This window comes from Sus scrofa, chromosome 1, assembly GCF_000003025.6.
Source record: "Sus scrofa isolate TJ Tabasco breed Duroc chromosome 1, Sscrofa11.1, whole genome shotgun sequence".
Classification (NCBI taxonomy): Eukaryota; Metazoa; Chordata; class Mammalia; order Artiodactyla; family Suidae; genus Sus; species Sus scrofa.
Window position 1 is genome coordinate 13997402 of NC_010443.5, and position 13889 is coordinate 14011290.

The window sequence follows — 13889 nt, forward strand, 5'->3', positions numbered from 1 at the left end:
TAAATACCCAGTAGGTTCGTGAGGATAATAAGGTCCCCACTATCATTAGTCAGTCACAGACTAAGCAGCGGGGGTATAGCTCCGGGGTAGAGCATCTGACTGCAGTAAATGACAGACTGACACAATTCCATTAAGAAGGCCATTTGTTGGAGTTCCCATTGTGGTGCAGCAGAAACAAATCTGACCAGTATCCATGAGGATGTGGGGTTTGATCCCTGGCCTCAGTCAATGGGTCAGGGATCCGGTGTTGCCATGAGCTGTGTTCACAGATGCGGCTCAGATCCCACGTTGCTGTGGCTGTGGCTTAAGCTGACAGCTGCAGCTCCGATTTGACCCCTGGCCTGGAAATTTCCATATGCAGCACGGGCAGCCCCAAAAAGACAAAAAAAAAAAAAAAAAGCCATTTGTTTGTATAAGGCATGACGTGAATCTAGGGAAAGGAGAAAAAGTACTATGAGACTTGCCCTTGAAGTTGATTTTAGCAATAAGTTTTTGCAACTGTTTTGCCATTGACCATCAACAAGCTGATTCCAGTGCTTTTGGAATCAGGCCAACTATATAAATCTTAAAATAAATCATTATTCTTTCGGAAGTAAACATATTTAGGAGTTCCCTGGTGGCCTAGAAGTTAAGGATTCAGTGTTGTCACTGCTGTGGCTCTGGTTTCTGAGTAAAACTTAAGGATCCACCTGGAGAAGCCTTTCTTGGGCTGGTGGAAAAGGAAAAACACTGGTCGTCTGTCTGCAGAGAAAAAAAAAAGCCCAGGCATCGGCATTTTTACCAAACACCAGTGAATCCTACCAACGCACAGAGCCCTTTTCTTTATGTCTCCAGAATATGCAAAAACATGTTAAGCAGACCAGAGCAGGCTACTGATTCTTTCTCTGAAATAGAAAACAAGCTAGAACATGAACAGAGAATCTGGAAAAATTGTGGAAGTTTCTTGGATGTTCCCCTTTCTTAGACCGTACAGATAGTTAGAGTAAGAAACAGCTGGTAGGCAAACAGATCCCTGCCAGTGTGTTTTGAAATCTTTCTTTTGAGTAACAAATATATGTCACTCATAATAATGGTGAAAATACTGAGCACAGAAAGATTATTTTTGGAATGTCAACAACATACTGTAAGTGGTACAAATACTCGCTGTCTAAACATGGCATGCATCTCTTTCACTCTGGCATGTATTCTTTTTGTTCAGGTCAAGCACTTCAGAGCTTTGCAGGAACAGGCAAGGACCTACTTAGATCTCCTTTGCTCCATGTGCGACTTGTCGAACTCTTCAGTGAAAACCACAGCAAAAGATATTCAACAAACAGAGCAAATGGTAAAAAAAAAAAAAAAAAAAAAAAAATTTAAATCACGTTGGATTTGCCTATTTTATTATATTCTCTAGCGTGAATGTTGGATGTGGGAAAAAAAAAAAAACCTCTTTGGCTTATTCTTGCTATAATACTTCTACAGCCATTATATTAAATATGTATTTGAATTTCAACGAAGTCACAAAAAAGCAGGCACACTCTGATACTGATGCCACTAAACTGGCTGAATGTTAGTCGCGTTGAACTGCTAAACATCTGTGCCTCTGTCCTCTTTTCTCCTTAGTGACCATTCTCTCTTCCTCTTTTTCTGTTTATTTACTCATTATTTTTTTGTTCTTTTCTCCTTTTCCATCTTTTTCTTTGGGTCATACTTAATCTGAAAGGGGTTCCTGACCCTTGCTTTCTCTTAGGATGGCAAACAGCATGACCCTTCTAATTCATTGGCAGTGACTGAGTGTGGTGTTAAGAGGGAGTCTGAAGCTGTGTCTGGGTTCTTTTTGGAGTGGTTTTGTGATGAGTTAGCAGTACCCGTCTGCAGCCGACAGATGGCAGCACAGAGGCCATGTGTTTGGTGCTACCTTGAACTCTTTGAGGCAAAGTGTTATGTTAAAAAAAAAAAAAAAAAAGGACTAGGTTTTGGTATTTTATTGATTAAATAGTCACAGAATAGTAAAATCTAGAGAAAAAATAAGAAATTAATATAAATTATAACGCAGATATTAAAATAATTAAAATAATATAGATTTTTTACTCTTATATTACCAGAGCCCGTCTGTATTTACATCCTTAAGAAAGGAGTTCCCATCGTGGCTCAGTGGTTAATGAATCCGACTACGAACCATGAGGTTGCAGGTTCGATCCCTGGCCTCGCTCAGTGGGTTAAGGTTCCAGCATTGCCTTGAGCTGTGGTGTAGGTCGCAGATATGGCTCAGATCCCAAGTTGCTGGGCTGTAGTGTAGGCTGGCCTTTGTAGCTCCAGTTAGACCCTAGCCTGGGAACCTGCATATGCCCCAGGTGGGGCCCTAAAAAGACAAAAAAAGAGACAAAATAAATAAATCCTTAAGAAAGATAATATAGTTCACATGCATTTTTATAGAAATTATTTGTTGAAATAAATTATATTGTTTCAAAAGTCAGTGAAGTAGATCTAAAAATATATCCAAACGTTAATAACTAAGTGGGTTTTTTTGTTTTCCTTTTTTTTTTTTTTTTTTTTCTATGGCTGCTCCTATGGCATATGGAAGTTCCCAGGCCAGGGATTGAATCTGAGCCACAGCTGCAAGCTATACCACAGGTGCAGCAATGCCAGATCTTCAACCTACTATGCAGGGCCCCAGGATCTAACCCAGGCCTCTGCAGTGACTGGAGCTGCTGAATTCGGATTCCTAACCTACTTCACCACAGCAGGAACTGCAATAACTCAGTGTTTTATAAGAAGTATCACCAAATGTACAATAGAGAGCAATATAAGTCTTTTCTAGTTAACCCCAAGACCAAATTGATGAGTCACTCACATAGATGTGTCTACTGAAATGCCCAATGTGAAAAACCACAAGGCATCTTTGACCTAAGAAATTGTTAAAACTTCTAGAGCTTCGCAATTCTGATTGAAATCATATGGCATAAGTCTTAGACATTCAAAGTCTTTAGAAAACCTAAATACAAAATTTATTTTTCTTGGAGAAAATAAAGAATTTTGGAGTCCCCGTTGTGGCTCAGGGGAAACGAATCTGACTAGGAACCATGAGGTTGCAGGTTTGATCCCTGGCCTCACTCAGTGGGTTAAGGATCCAGCGTTGCCGTGAGCTATAGAGCAGGTTGAAGACGTGGCTCGGATCTGGCGTTGCTGTGGCTGTGGTGTAGGCAGGCAGCTGTAGCTCTGATTCAACCTCTAGCCTGGGAACCTCCATGTGCCACAGGTGCAGCCCTAAAAACAAACAGACAAACAAACAAACAAACAACCAAATAAAAAGAATTCTTTGGATTTACTGCCGTGTATGTTTGTGTGGGCATGCTTGCTGGCCTGTGGACATGGACGGGCTAATTCATTGTACATAAACATTGCTGTGCGTTGCTAACCTCTGTGCCTGTGTTCTCTCAAGATTGAACAAAGGCTTGAGCAGGCGCAGAACCTAACTCAGGGCTGGGAGGAGATCAAGCACATGAAGGCAGAGCTTTGGATTTACCTCCAGGATGCCGATCAGCAGCTGCAGAATATGAAGAGGAGGCACTCAGAACTGGAGCTAAATATTGCCCAGAACATGGTGTCTCAAGTAAAGGTAGGAATTAAAGTGTCTCCGGGGCAGGTAGAGGTGAGGAGGATGTGTGCCTGTGAGTCGGTCCTTACACGGAGTCGTTTAAGGAGTAAGAATCAGAACAACCTGCATGGGGTGCCAGAAAAGGACAGAGCAGAAATTTCAGAGCAGAAAGCAAACATTCAGGTATCGTGTAGTTTGTTTCTGAGCAAAGCAGATATAGTTTAGTTGGCAGATCCAGACTCTGCCATCAAACAAACATGAAGCCTTCTTATCGGCTTTTTATCACAATATTGCTAAAGCTGTAGGATTGCAAATGTATCAGTTTATTAAATGTATATTTAGTATATGCATATTTATACAATGAACTTAAAATGTAATACAATAAATATTTATATAATTTAAACTGTAACATTACTATAGGTATATTAACTTGATGAAACATGGTACCAGATTTTTAACAAATTTTAACATTTACTTTTTCTCTGTCATAATCAGCCATTTATATTTTCTACTGGGATAGTTTTTGCATATGCAGGAAGTAGAATGGAGAGGCTGTAAATTATATTTTTTTTCTCAAAAGCATGAACTTCAAACAGTTTTAGAAAGCTCAGGATGCAGTTAAGATAAAATATTGACTTTTTTCCAGAGCTCTCTTATGGCACAGTGTGCTAAGGATTCCGTGTTGTCACTGCAGTGGCCTGGGTCACTGCTGTGGTATAAGCTTCAACCTCTGGCCCAGGAACTTCCGTATGCCCTGGGCGTGGCCAAAAAGAAATGAAGTTGTTTTCCTTAATGGCTGCAATATTATTTCTCATTTATCAGTTTTTCTTTATGCTTTTCAAAGTACCAAAGTCGATACCATAGTTACCCTCTGATTTTTATACACTTGGAAATTTATGTTCATAAGGAGGAATGGTGATTTTTAGATTTTCTCTTTGTCACTCAGTACACATTCTTCAGTTCTTAAAGTGTTCAGAAGTCCTGTATCTATGCCTCCACCTGTATTGATTGGGGGAGGGTTATTATGTAGTATTTATTTTATTGTTGTTATCCTTTAGGATTTTGTTAAGAAACTACAGTGCAAACAGGCATCAGTGGCCACTATCACAGAGAAGGTGGATGAGTTAACCAAGAAGCAGGAATCTCCTGAACACAAGGAAATAAGTCATTTAAACGACCAGTGGCTGGATCTGTGCCTTCAGTCCAACGACCTGTGCTTGCAAAGGGAAGAGGATCTCCAGAGGACCCGAGACTACCACGGCTGTATGAATGTTGTCGAAGCGTTCTTAGAAAAATTTACTACAGAATGGGACAACTTAGCCAGGTAACAGCCATTCTCCAGTGGGTCACCAAAAAGCTAAGCCAGGAATTTCTTCATTTTTATAAAAATCGAGAGTGTGTATATGTAGAACCTAAAAGATGGTGCAGATGAACTTGTTCATGGAACAGAAAGAGTCATAGGCTTGGAGAGCAGACTTGGGGTTGCCGGGGGCGGGGGGGGGGAGGGGGAGGGAGTAGGATGCACAGGAAGTTGGGGGTTAGTAGAAGCAAGCTTTTATATTTAGACTGGATAAGCAATGAGGTCCTACTGTACAGCAGGGGAACTGTGTCCAATCCCTCGGGATAGACTGTGATGGGGGATGATGATATGAGGAAAAGAATGTATATGTTATGACTGGGTCCCTTTGCTGTACAGCGGAAATTGGCACAACATTGTAAATCAACTATAATTTAAAAAAGACGAAAAGAAGAAGACACCATCAATCAATATGCAGAAGTTGCCAACTCCCCCAAAATTCAAATAAAACCTATTATAGAAAAAAAATTAAAGTGGCTAAGGTGAAGAGCATAAAGGATATACATAAGCACCAAAGCAAAATTACATCAATATCTTCTCTTTGCCCAAGGTGACATGTTTCTTTACAAATTATGTATGTACAGATACCATATAAAAGCAACCTCAAAGAGACTTCACATTGAATCCCACTGAAATGTACATACTCCAAACTGATAAGAAGCCACACATAGAGTAACTATGCCTTATATTTTGCGTGATATACTTGGCAACATAAATAATCACACCTGAAGGCCCACAATTAGCATGGCAAACAAGAACACAGACAGTGTATGTATAGGCAAAGGAAGGCGGAAAGAGTTTTTAATCTTGGCACTCCCTGAATGTCGACTATTTAGGATCCTAATCTTGAAGCTGGATACGTGAGGTTTTTTTGTTTGGGTTGCATTAAATATTTATGTAGTTTTTTTTTAAAAAAATGTCATATGTCATGTTTTTAATCTTCAATCTTCTATCATTATAAATATTGATAAAACATTCTGGATGTAGTTAAATCATCAGGTTTTTTTGGTGGAGGAGGTGCACAACTTTCTGATTTGTTTACTTTTGCTTTTTAGGGCTGCACCTGTGACATATGGAAGGTCCCAGGCTGGGGGCAGATGGGAACTGTGCTGTCAGCCTGCACCACAGCCGCAGCTACGTGGGATCCAGGCCACATCTGGGACTTAGAGCGCAGCTCATGGCAACGCTGGATTGTTAACCCACTGAGCCGAGGCCAGGGATCAAAGCCAAATCCCCATGGATACTGCTTGGGTTTGTTCCTGCTGAGCCAGGACGGGAACTCCTTGTTTACTTTTTCTTGATGTTCAACATGATTCTCATTTGGGGGATAAGTCCAGTACCAGCAAAACTCCACATTTCAGCTGTACCATAGGTATCTCCATCTAGTTAACCCACAGACACCTCAGACCTAACATGTCCCAGACAGAACTCATCGCCCGGCCTCCCACAGCACTCGTCCTCACACTTCAGAACTAGTTAATTTTTAAGTGAAAAGGACTGTCCCATTCCATTTTCTTGCCTGTGTTTTGTAGTCAAAGCGATGAGAATTCTTTGCCTTTCATACTTACTTTTCGGTATTTCTAATGATAACCAAAAAATATCTAAGCTCTACAAATGAGCAGCGTTAGAACCATCAGCTATATCTAACCGATGGTACCATCTAGCACGGCATTGTTTATTGGTGCATCATCTCATAGGCACATAAATCACAGATCACATAATTCTTCTAAGCATTGTTTTCCAGAATGCAGTAGATCTGTGCTTCTCAATGTTTATTGTTTCCACAAATTATCGAGGAAAAAAGTACCAATACGTGTCAGATGGGATGGGAGGGCAGCCTTAGCTAGAAGAAGAGCAAAAAAGAAGTATAAAGGTAACTTGTTTTGGTTCAGTTTCTGATATGGAAATATTTTGGGGTCTTATATTCCATCATAATTATAGCATCTTGGGAGTTCCCTGGTGGCCCAGCAGTTAAGGACCTGGCATTGGTACTGATGTGGCTTAGGTCACTGCTGTGGCTTTGCTTCAATCCCTGGTCCAGGAACTTTTGCATGCTGCAAGGGAAGCCAAAAATAGAAATTACAGCATCTTTATCAGCAAGCCATGAATTGAGCCTCTCTAAGCTTAGAACCCCCACTTAAAGAAGGTGACAACATGAAATTTAACATGATACAAACGAGCACAGGTGTTGCTTAAAGTTAACTTGTTTTATGCCTTTTAATAAATATCTAGATCTGATGCAGAGAGTACAGCTGTCCACTTGGAAGCTCTGAAAAAGTTAGCCTTGGCATTGCAGGAGAGGAAGCAGGCTGTCGAAGATCTGAAAGAGCGAAAGCAGAGAATGATAGAACATCTGAACTTAGATGACAAAGAACTAGTCAAAGAACAGACGAGTCACCTTGAGCAACGCTGGTTTCAGCTGGAGGACCTCGTGAAAAGGAAAATCCAAGTGTCTGTCACCAACCTGGAGGAGCTAAACGTGGTTCGGTCCAGATTTCAGGAGCTAACGGAGTGGGCGGAAGAGCAGCAGCCCAACATCGCCGAGGCCTCAAGCAGAGCCCGCCGCCCGACATGGCGCAGAGCCTGCTCATGGATCACCTTGCCATCTGCAGTGAACTGGAGGCCAAACAGATGCTCCTGAAGTCCCTCATGAAGGACGCCGACAGGGTGATGGCCGATCTTGGCCTGAATGAGAGGCAGCTGATCCAGAAGGCGCTGTCTGATGCGCAAAGGCACGTGAACAGTCTCGGCGAGTTGGTGGGCCAGAGGCGAAAGTACTTAAACAAGGCCTTGTCCGAGAAAACCCAGTTTCTCATGGCGGTGTTCCAGGCGACCAGCCAGATTCAGCAACACGAGCGCAAGATAATGTTCCGTGAGCACATCTGCCTGTTACCGGATGACGTGAGCAAACAAGTGAAAACATGTAAGAGTGCACAAGCCAGCCTCAAGACGTACCAGAATGAAGTCACCGGACTTTGGGCCCAGGGTCGCGAATTCATGAAAGGAGCCACAGAGCAAGAGAAGAGCGAGGTGCTGGGGAAGCTCCAGGAATTGCAGAGCGTCTATGACACTGTTTTGCAGAAGTGCAACCATCGGCTACAGGAACTGGAGAAAAATTTGGTTTCTAGGAAGCATTTTAAAGAAGATTTCGATAAAGCCTGTCACTGGCTAAAACAAGCAGACATCGTTACATTTCCTGAAATCAACCTCATGAACGAGAGTGCTGAGCTCCATACCCAACTGGCCAAGTACCAGCACATTCTAGAACAATCTCCGGAATATGAAAATCTCCTCCTGACACTGCAGAGAACCGGACAGGCCATCCTGCCATCGCTGAATGAGGTCGACCATTCCTACCTCAACGAGAAGCTCAACGCCCTGCCTCTGCAATTTAATGTCATCGTGACCTGGCCAAAGACAAGTTCTATAAAATCCAAGAAGCGATCCTTGCTCGGAAAGAATACGCTTCCTTGATTGAGTTGACAGCCCAGGCTCTGAGTGAACTCGAAGACCAGTTCTCAAAGATGAGCCAAGTCCCCACCGACCTGAGCGTCCAAGAGGCCCTGTCTCTTGAGGAAGGTTGCCGCGCTCTCGCGGGAGAGGTGGTGGGCCTGGCAGAAGCAGTGGATGAACTGAACCAGAAGAAAGAAAGCTTCCGCAGCACAGGTCAGCCGTGGCAGCCAGACAAGTTGCTGCCTCTGGTCACCCTGTACCACAGGCTGAAGCGACAGGCGGAACACAGGGTGAGCTTGTTGGAGGACACCACCAGCGCTTATCAAGAGCACGAAAAGATGTGCCAGCAGCTAGAGAGGCAGCTGGAGGCTGTGAAGACGGAGCAGTCCAAGGTGAATGAGGAGACGCTTCCTGCCGAGGAGAAGCTCAAATTGTATCACTCCCTGGCGGGAAGCCTCCAGGATTCAGGAATTCTGCTAAAACGAGTGACGGTGCATCTTGAAGATCTTGTCCCGCACCTCGATCCCTCGGCATACGAGAAAGCCAAGCATCGGATCCAGTCCTGGCAAGAGGAGGTGAAGCTGTTGACGTCTGCCGTGGGCGCCACGGTGACCGAGTGCGAGAGCCGCCTGGTGCAGAGCCGAGACTTCCAGACCGAGCTGAGCCGCTCGCTGGACTGGCTGAGGGGCGTGAGGGCAGAGCTGAGTGGGCCGCTGTGCCTGGACCTGAGCCTGCGGGACATCCAGGAGGAGATCAGAAAGGTCCAGATCCATCAGGAGGAGGTGCAGTCCAGCCTGAGGATAATGACCGCCCTGGGTGACAAGGAGAAGGAGAGATTCACCAGAGCCAAGGAGCTGATTTCTGCCGACCTGCAGCACACGCTGACCAAGCTCTCGGAGCTGGACCAAGACGTGCAGGAAGCTCTACGCACCAGACAGGTCGGTACGACAGGGGCCTCGTGGCTTTTTTCCACTTTGCTTTTTGTAAATTTTTGGTTTGGGGTTTTGTGGTTGGAATTGCTTCTCTACATACATCCCCTGCCCCTTTTTTGGAGTCCCTGCTGTGGCGCAGTGGGTTAAGGGTCCGGTATTGCCACAGCTGTGACCTATGTCACACTGCGGCTCCAGAAACTTCCATATTCAGCAGGTGCAGCCAAAAAAGAAAAAAATATATGTGTATTTCTTCTCCGTAAAAAATGGGAACCCAATTCACTGTATTTATTTTTAAATTGTGCTGAGGTGTGTAATAGGTGGTTTACAATGCTGTGTTAAATTTCTGCTGTACAGCCGAGTGACTCAGTTACACAAAATATATATTTTTTTGATTCTACATAGTTATCTTCAACTGTGACTTAAAAGGATGTTTTTATTGGGGAGTTCCCACTGTGGCTCAGAGGAAACATATCTGTCTAGTAACCATGAGGACGCAGGTTCATCCTGGGCCTCGCTCAGTGGGTTAAGGGTCTGGTGTTGCTGTGAGCTGTGGTGTAGGCGCAGCTGCAGGTCTGATTGGACCCCTAGCCTGGGAATCTCATATGCCAGGGATGTGGCCCTAAGAAAATAAAAAAAGGATGTTTTTATTATTTGGTATTCATTTCATATGATTTCCATGTTGACTTGACCTCAGTTATAATACAGTAACACTTCAGTTATCTGTCTGCTTTAGGAGAGAGAGTGATAGCACTAACAGAATTAACACTCTGTGAGTAATTAATAATAAAATCCGTAATGAGCAATGAATAAGTAGGGATGCTTTTTCTTGCAAACAGTGTGAACCCTGGCATTTCTAAGGTTAGCGGTAGATGAAGTCTCCACATGGAGATAGGCAGGTGCACGATACAGTCCTGACCCAGCTCCCAGCCAGGCTTTCCTGGGGGGTCTCCCATCCGTGGCCCCATCTCTCCATCCCATCCTAGGGAAGGGTTCTTCATCTTCTCTGGCTTCCCTGAAGCACAACAGAAGGAGGACTAGAATATTCACCATGACTTTCCTTGGGGATGACAGGAAATGAGAGCATGCCCAGAACTCCCAGCTTGTTCTGGGACTTGCAAGTTCTGTGCGTTCAAAAATAAGAAGAGGGGAAAAAATAAGAAGAGATATAATAGTGCCCAGAGGTTTACTTGCTTTGAGCCATTGGCCCTTTTCTTCTGCATCTGTCCTCTGTCCCTCTGGTTCTCTGGGATTTCAACCAGGCCATTGAGTTAAATACAACCTTCCTTAGGATAATGTAGCAACTAAGACCTTGGAGTGAGGTACCCTTGGGTTTGATCTCAGTTATTCGATCTTGGGCAAACTACTTACATCCTTTAAGTCACAACTTTCTCTGTGGATGAGGAATAATAATATCTTCCTCTTTGGGGAGTTCCCATTGTGGTTGGTTCAGCAGTAACGAACCTGATTAGGATCCATGAGGATGAGAGTTCGATCCCTAGCCTTGCTCAGTGGGTTAAGGATCCTCTGTTGCCTTGAGCTATGGTGTAGGTCTCAGATGCAGCTTGGATCCTGCGTTCCTATGGCCATGGTGTAGGCCGGCAGCTACAGCTCCGATTTGACTCCTAGCCTTCCATATGCCATGGGTGTGGCCCTGAGGAAAAAAAAAATATCTCCCTCTTTAGATATATATTTTTAGTGGAGGGCCTGGTAGAGAGGTAGCCTCCAATGAATCTTAGCTATCATCCAACTGTATTTTTCACATAGATTAAGGTTAACACTAAATAATAAAACTTTTAAAAAATGTTAACATTTGGTTAAAATCTTAGTAAAGTCTATCATGTAAAATTTTTACTTCTTAAACTAGTCTATTTTGTATATTCTTACTTTTTCATGTTGATTCGAGACCATTGCTAATTTCTTTTTTCCAAAAAAACCCTCTGTTCCTATAGCTGGAGAGATAGAGAGTATTTAACCTAGAGTGGAGGATCAGAACAGAAGCTATCTGGATTTTCATTCTTAAAAAATATCTATCATGAAGCTTGCTTCTGTTGATTTGGTGATTTTCAATCAAAGTCTTGACTCTGTTAAGGTAGCTCTACTGCCATCTTGTGATTGGTGATCTTATTGACTGTCTTGGCCCAAACCACAACTGAGGGGTGTGGTTTTGGTGGCATTTCTTTTCTTTTTGAAAAAATATTTTTAAATTAGAGTTGATTTACAGTGGTCTGTCAATTTCTGCTGTACAGCAAAGTGACCCAGTCATATATATATGTCTATATATATATACACATTCTTTTTCTCAAGTTATCCTCTGTCATGTTCCATCACAAGTGAATGGATATAGTTTTTGGTGGCATTTCTAACTTCTACCACTGATTCTTTGCTTCGCCATCCTCATTCTTTCCTCATGAAGCACATCTTGTGTGCACTTTCGCTAGCACATCTCTGCATTTTGTTTGACCAAAACGGCTTGTCCTGTCCAGTCAATTCTGGCCAGGTAGGGCATTTCCTTCCTTTCTGGATTTGAATGGACCTCACTGAACAGGGATCAGCTTTCCATTCTTACACTTTTCTATCTGAGAATAGCAGAAGGGAAAATAAAAGCTAATAATGGTTTGTCCCCCACAATTTCCCCAGCGTATCAACTCATTTATGCGCTGGAAAAGAGATGGAGAATTTAAACTATTTTCTGCAAACACATTGCAAGTGAGAATTGAGTGTGTTTTTCCACGCTTGTTTCCAGGCTTCCCTGACTCAGATATACAGTCAGTGTCAAAGGTTTTATCAAGTATTTCAAGCAGCTAGTGACTGGCTTGAGGACGCTCACGAGATGTTACAGCTGACAGGCAATGGCCTAGACGTGGAGAGTGCAGAGGAAAGTCTCAAAAGCCACATGGAGTTTTTTAGTACTGAGGATCAGTTCCACAGCAATCTGGAGGAGCTCCACGGCCTGGTAGCCGACCTGGACCCTCTCATCAAGCCAACTGGGAAAGAGGACCTCACACAGAAAATGGCTTCTCTGGAAGAGAAGAGCCAGAGAATGATACAGGATTCGCATGCCCAGTTGGATCTCTTGCAGAGGTATTGGGGTTGTTTTGTTCTTTATATTCTAGTGAACTGGATTTTTGCATTGAAAATCAGAATATGTTAGTGATGGACATTATCACATAAATGTTCCCATTGCGATTCAGCAGTAACCAACCCAACTGGTAACCATGAGGACACGGGTTCGATCCCTGGCCTTGCTCAGTGGGTTGGGGATCCCGCATTGCTGTGGCTGTGGTGTAGGCCAGCAGGTGCAGCTCCGATTTGACCACCAGCCTGGGAACTCCCATATGCTGCTAGTACGGCCCTAAGAAGATGAAAAAAAAAGAGAGAAGAATTTGTTCCTTTCTCTGGAACTTCGCTAGATATAGTGACATCAGAGCTCTGTGTAGAGATGTGTGATTTTAAGTTGCGGGTTGACGTCTGTTGGATTTTTTCAAGATGTGCAGCTCAATGGCAGGATTACCAGAAAGCCAGGGAAGAAGTCACCGAACTGATGAATGATGCAGAAACGAAACTGTCCGAGTTTTCTTTATCGAAGACTTCTTCCAGCCATGAAGCAGAAGAAAAATTGTCAGAACACAAGGTTAGCCTTGCTCTTGTTGTTTTTACTATTCTTTCATGGTAACCGTAATAGGTCTTTGTTGTGTGCTAGTTCCAGGAACAAGGCAAGAAGTCTGGGCTCCTTAAACACTAAAGGGATATGATTCACCACATTTCATATCAGTTTTAACTTAGTTAAGTGCTCTTTTAAGAATTCCTTTTGGAAATGCATAGCTAGGTTTAAAAAAAGACATTTAGAGCAATGAGCTTGTGATCAGATGTGACATAATAAATTTCAGTAAATACTTTCTGCTGATAACTTAGATTAATTCAATTAAAATTTAAAAATTAATAACTAAGCCTCACTCATATATTACAGCAGTATAAGGTAGACTGTAACACACTTATGTATCAAATTCCATTCGCTTATATTGTTGCTCATTTTTAGAAATGGGGGAATGTCATCTCGAGTAGCAGCCTAACTTTTGTTTTTAGTCATCTAGTAGAAAATCTTTAAAAAATCCAAGCCAACTCAATTACAAATTACATGTAAAAGTAAGAGGAAAATAAACGTATGTGCAAACACTTCCTTTGGCAGGTAATTTGGGGCTTTCCCCAAATCCATAGAGCTTTGGAAAAGTCCATCTCTCTTCTCAGCCTCTCCTCTCCTCCCCCCCACCTCCCCCCAGGCTTTAGTGTCAGTAGTTACCTCTTTTCATGAGAAAATCGTGGCCTTAGAGGGTAAGGCTTCAGAACTGGAAAGAATGGGAAATGACGCCAGCAAAGCAACCATCAGCAGATCGATGACGGCTGTCTGGCAGCGCTGGACTCGGCTCCGCGCTGTGGCCCGGGACCAGGAGAAGATCCTGGAAGATGCAGTGGATGAGTGGAAGAGCTTTAGCAATAAGGTGAGCTGCATTATTGATGGGTTCAAAGTCTTGTTTCCTCGCTGATGAGAGTGTATTTGGAAAAGCAGTATTGT

At 43.1% G+C, this 13889-nt stretch overlaps 1 protein-coding gene across 1 annotated transcript in view; it reads left to right on the forward strand.

Annotated features, from left to right (window-relative positions):
- The window catches only part of SYNE1 (spectrin repeat containing nuclear envelope protein 1), a 486068-nt gene that overhangs the window by 281758 nt on the left and 190421 nt on the right, over positions 1 to 13889 (forward strand). The window contains 9 exon segments of the mRNA XM_021084410.1: positions 1199 to 1324; positions 3422 to 3598; positions 4636 to 4901; positions 7167 to 7477; positions 7480 to 8337; positions 8340 to 9325; positions 12063 to 12400; positions 12806 to 12950; positions 13597 to 13815. Coding sequence (XP_020940069.1) covers positions 1199 to 1324; positions 3422 to 3598; positions 4636 to 4901; positions 7167 to 7477; positions 7480 to 8337; positions 8340 to 9325; positions 12063 to 12400; positions 12806 to 12950; positions 13597 to 13815 — 3426 coding nt within the window.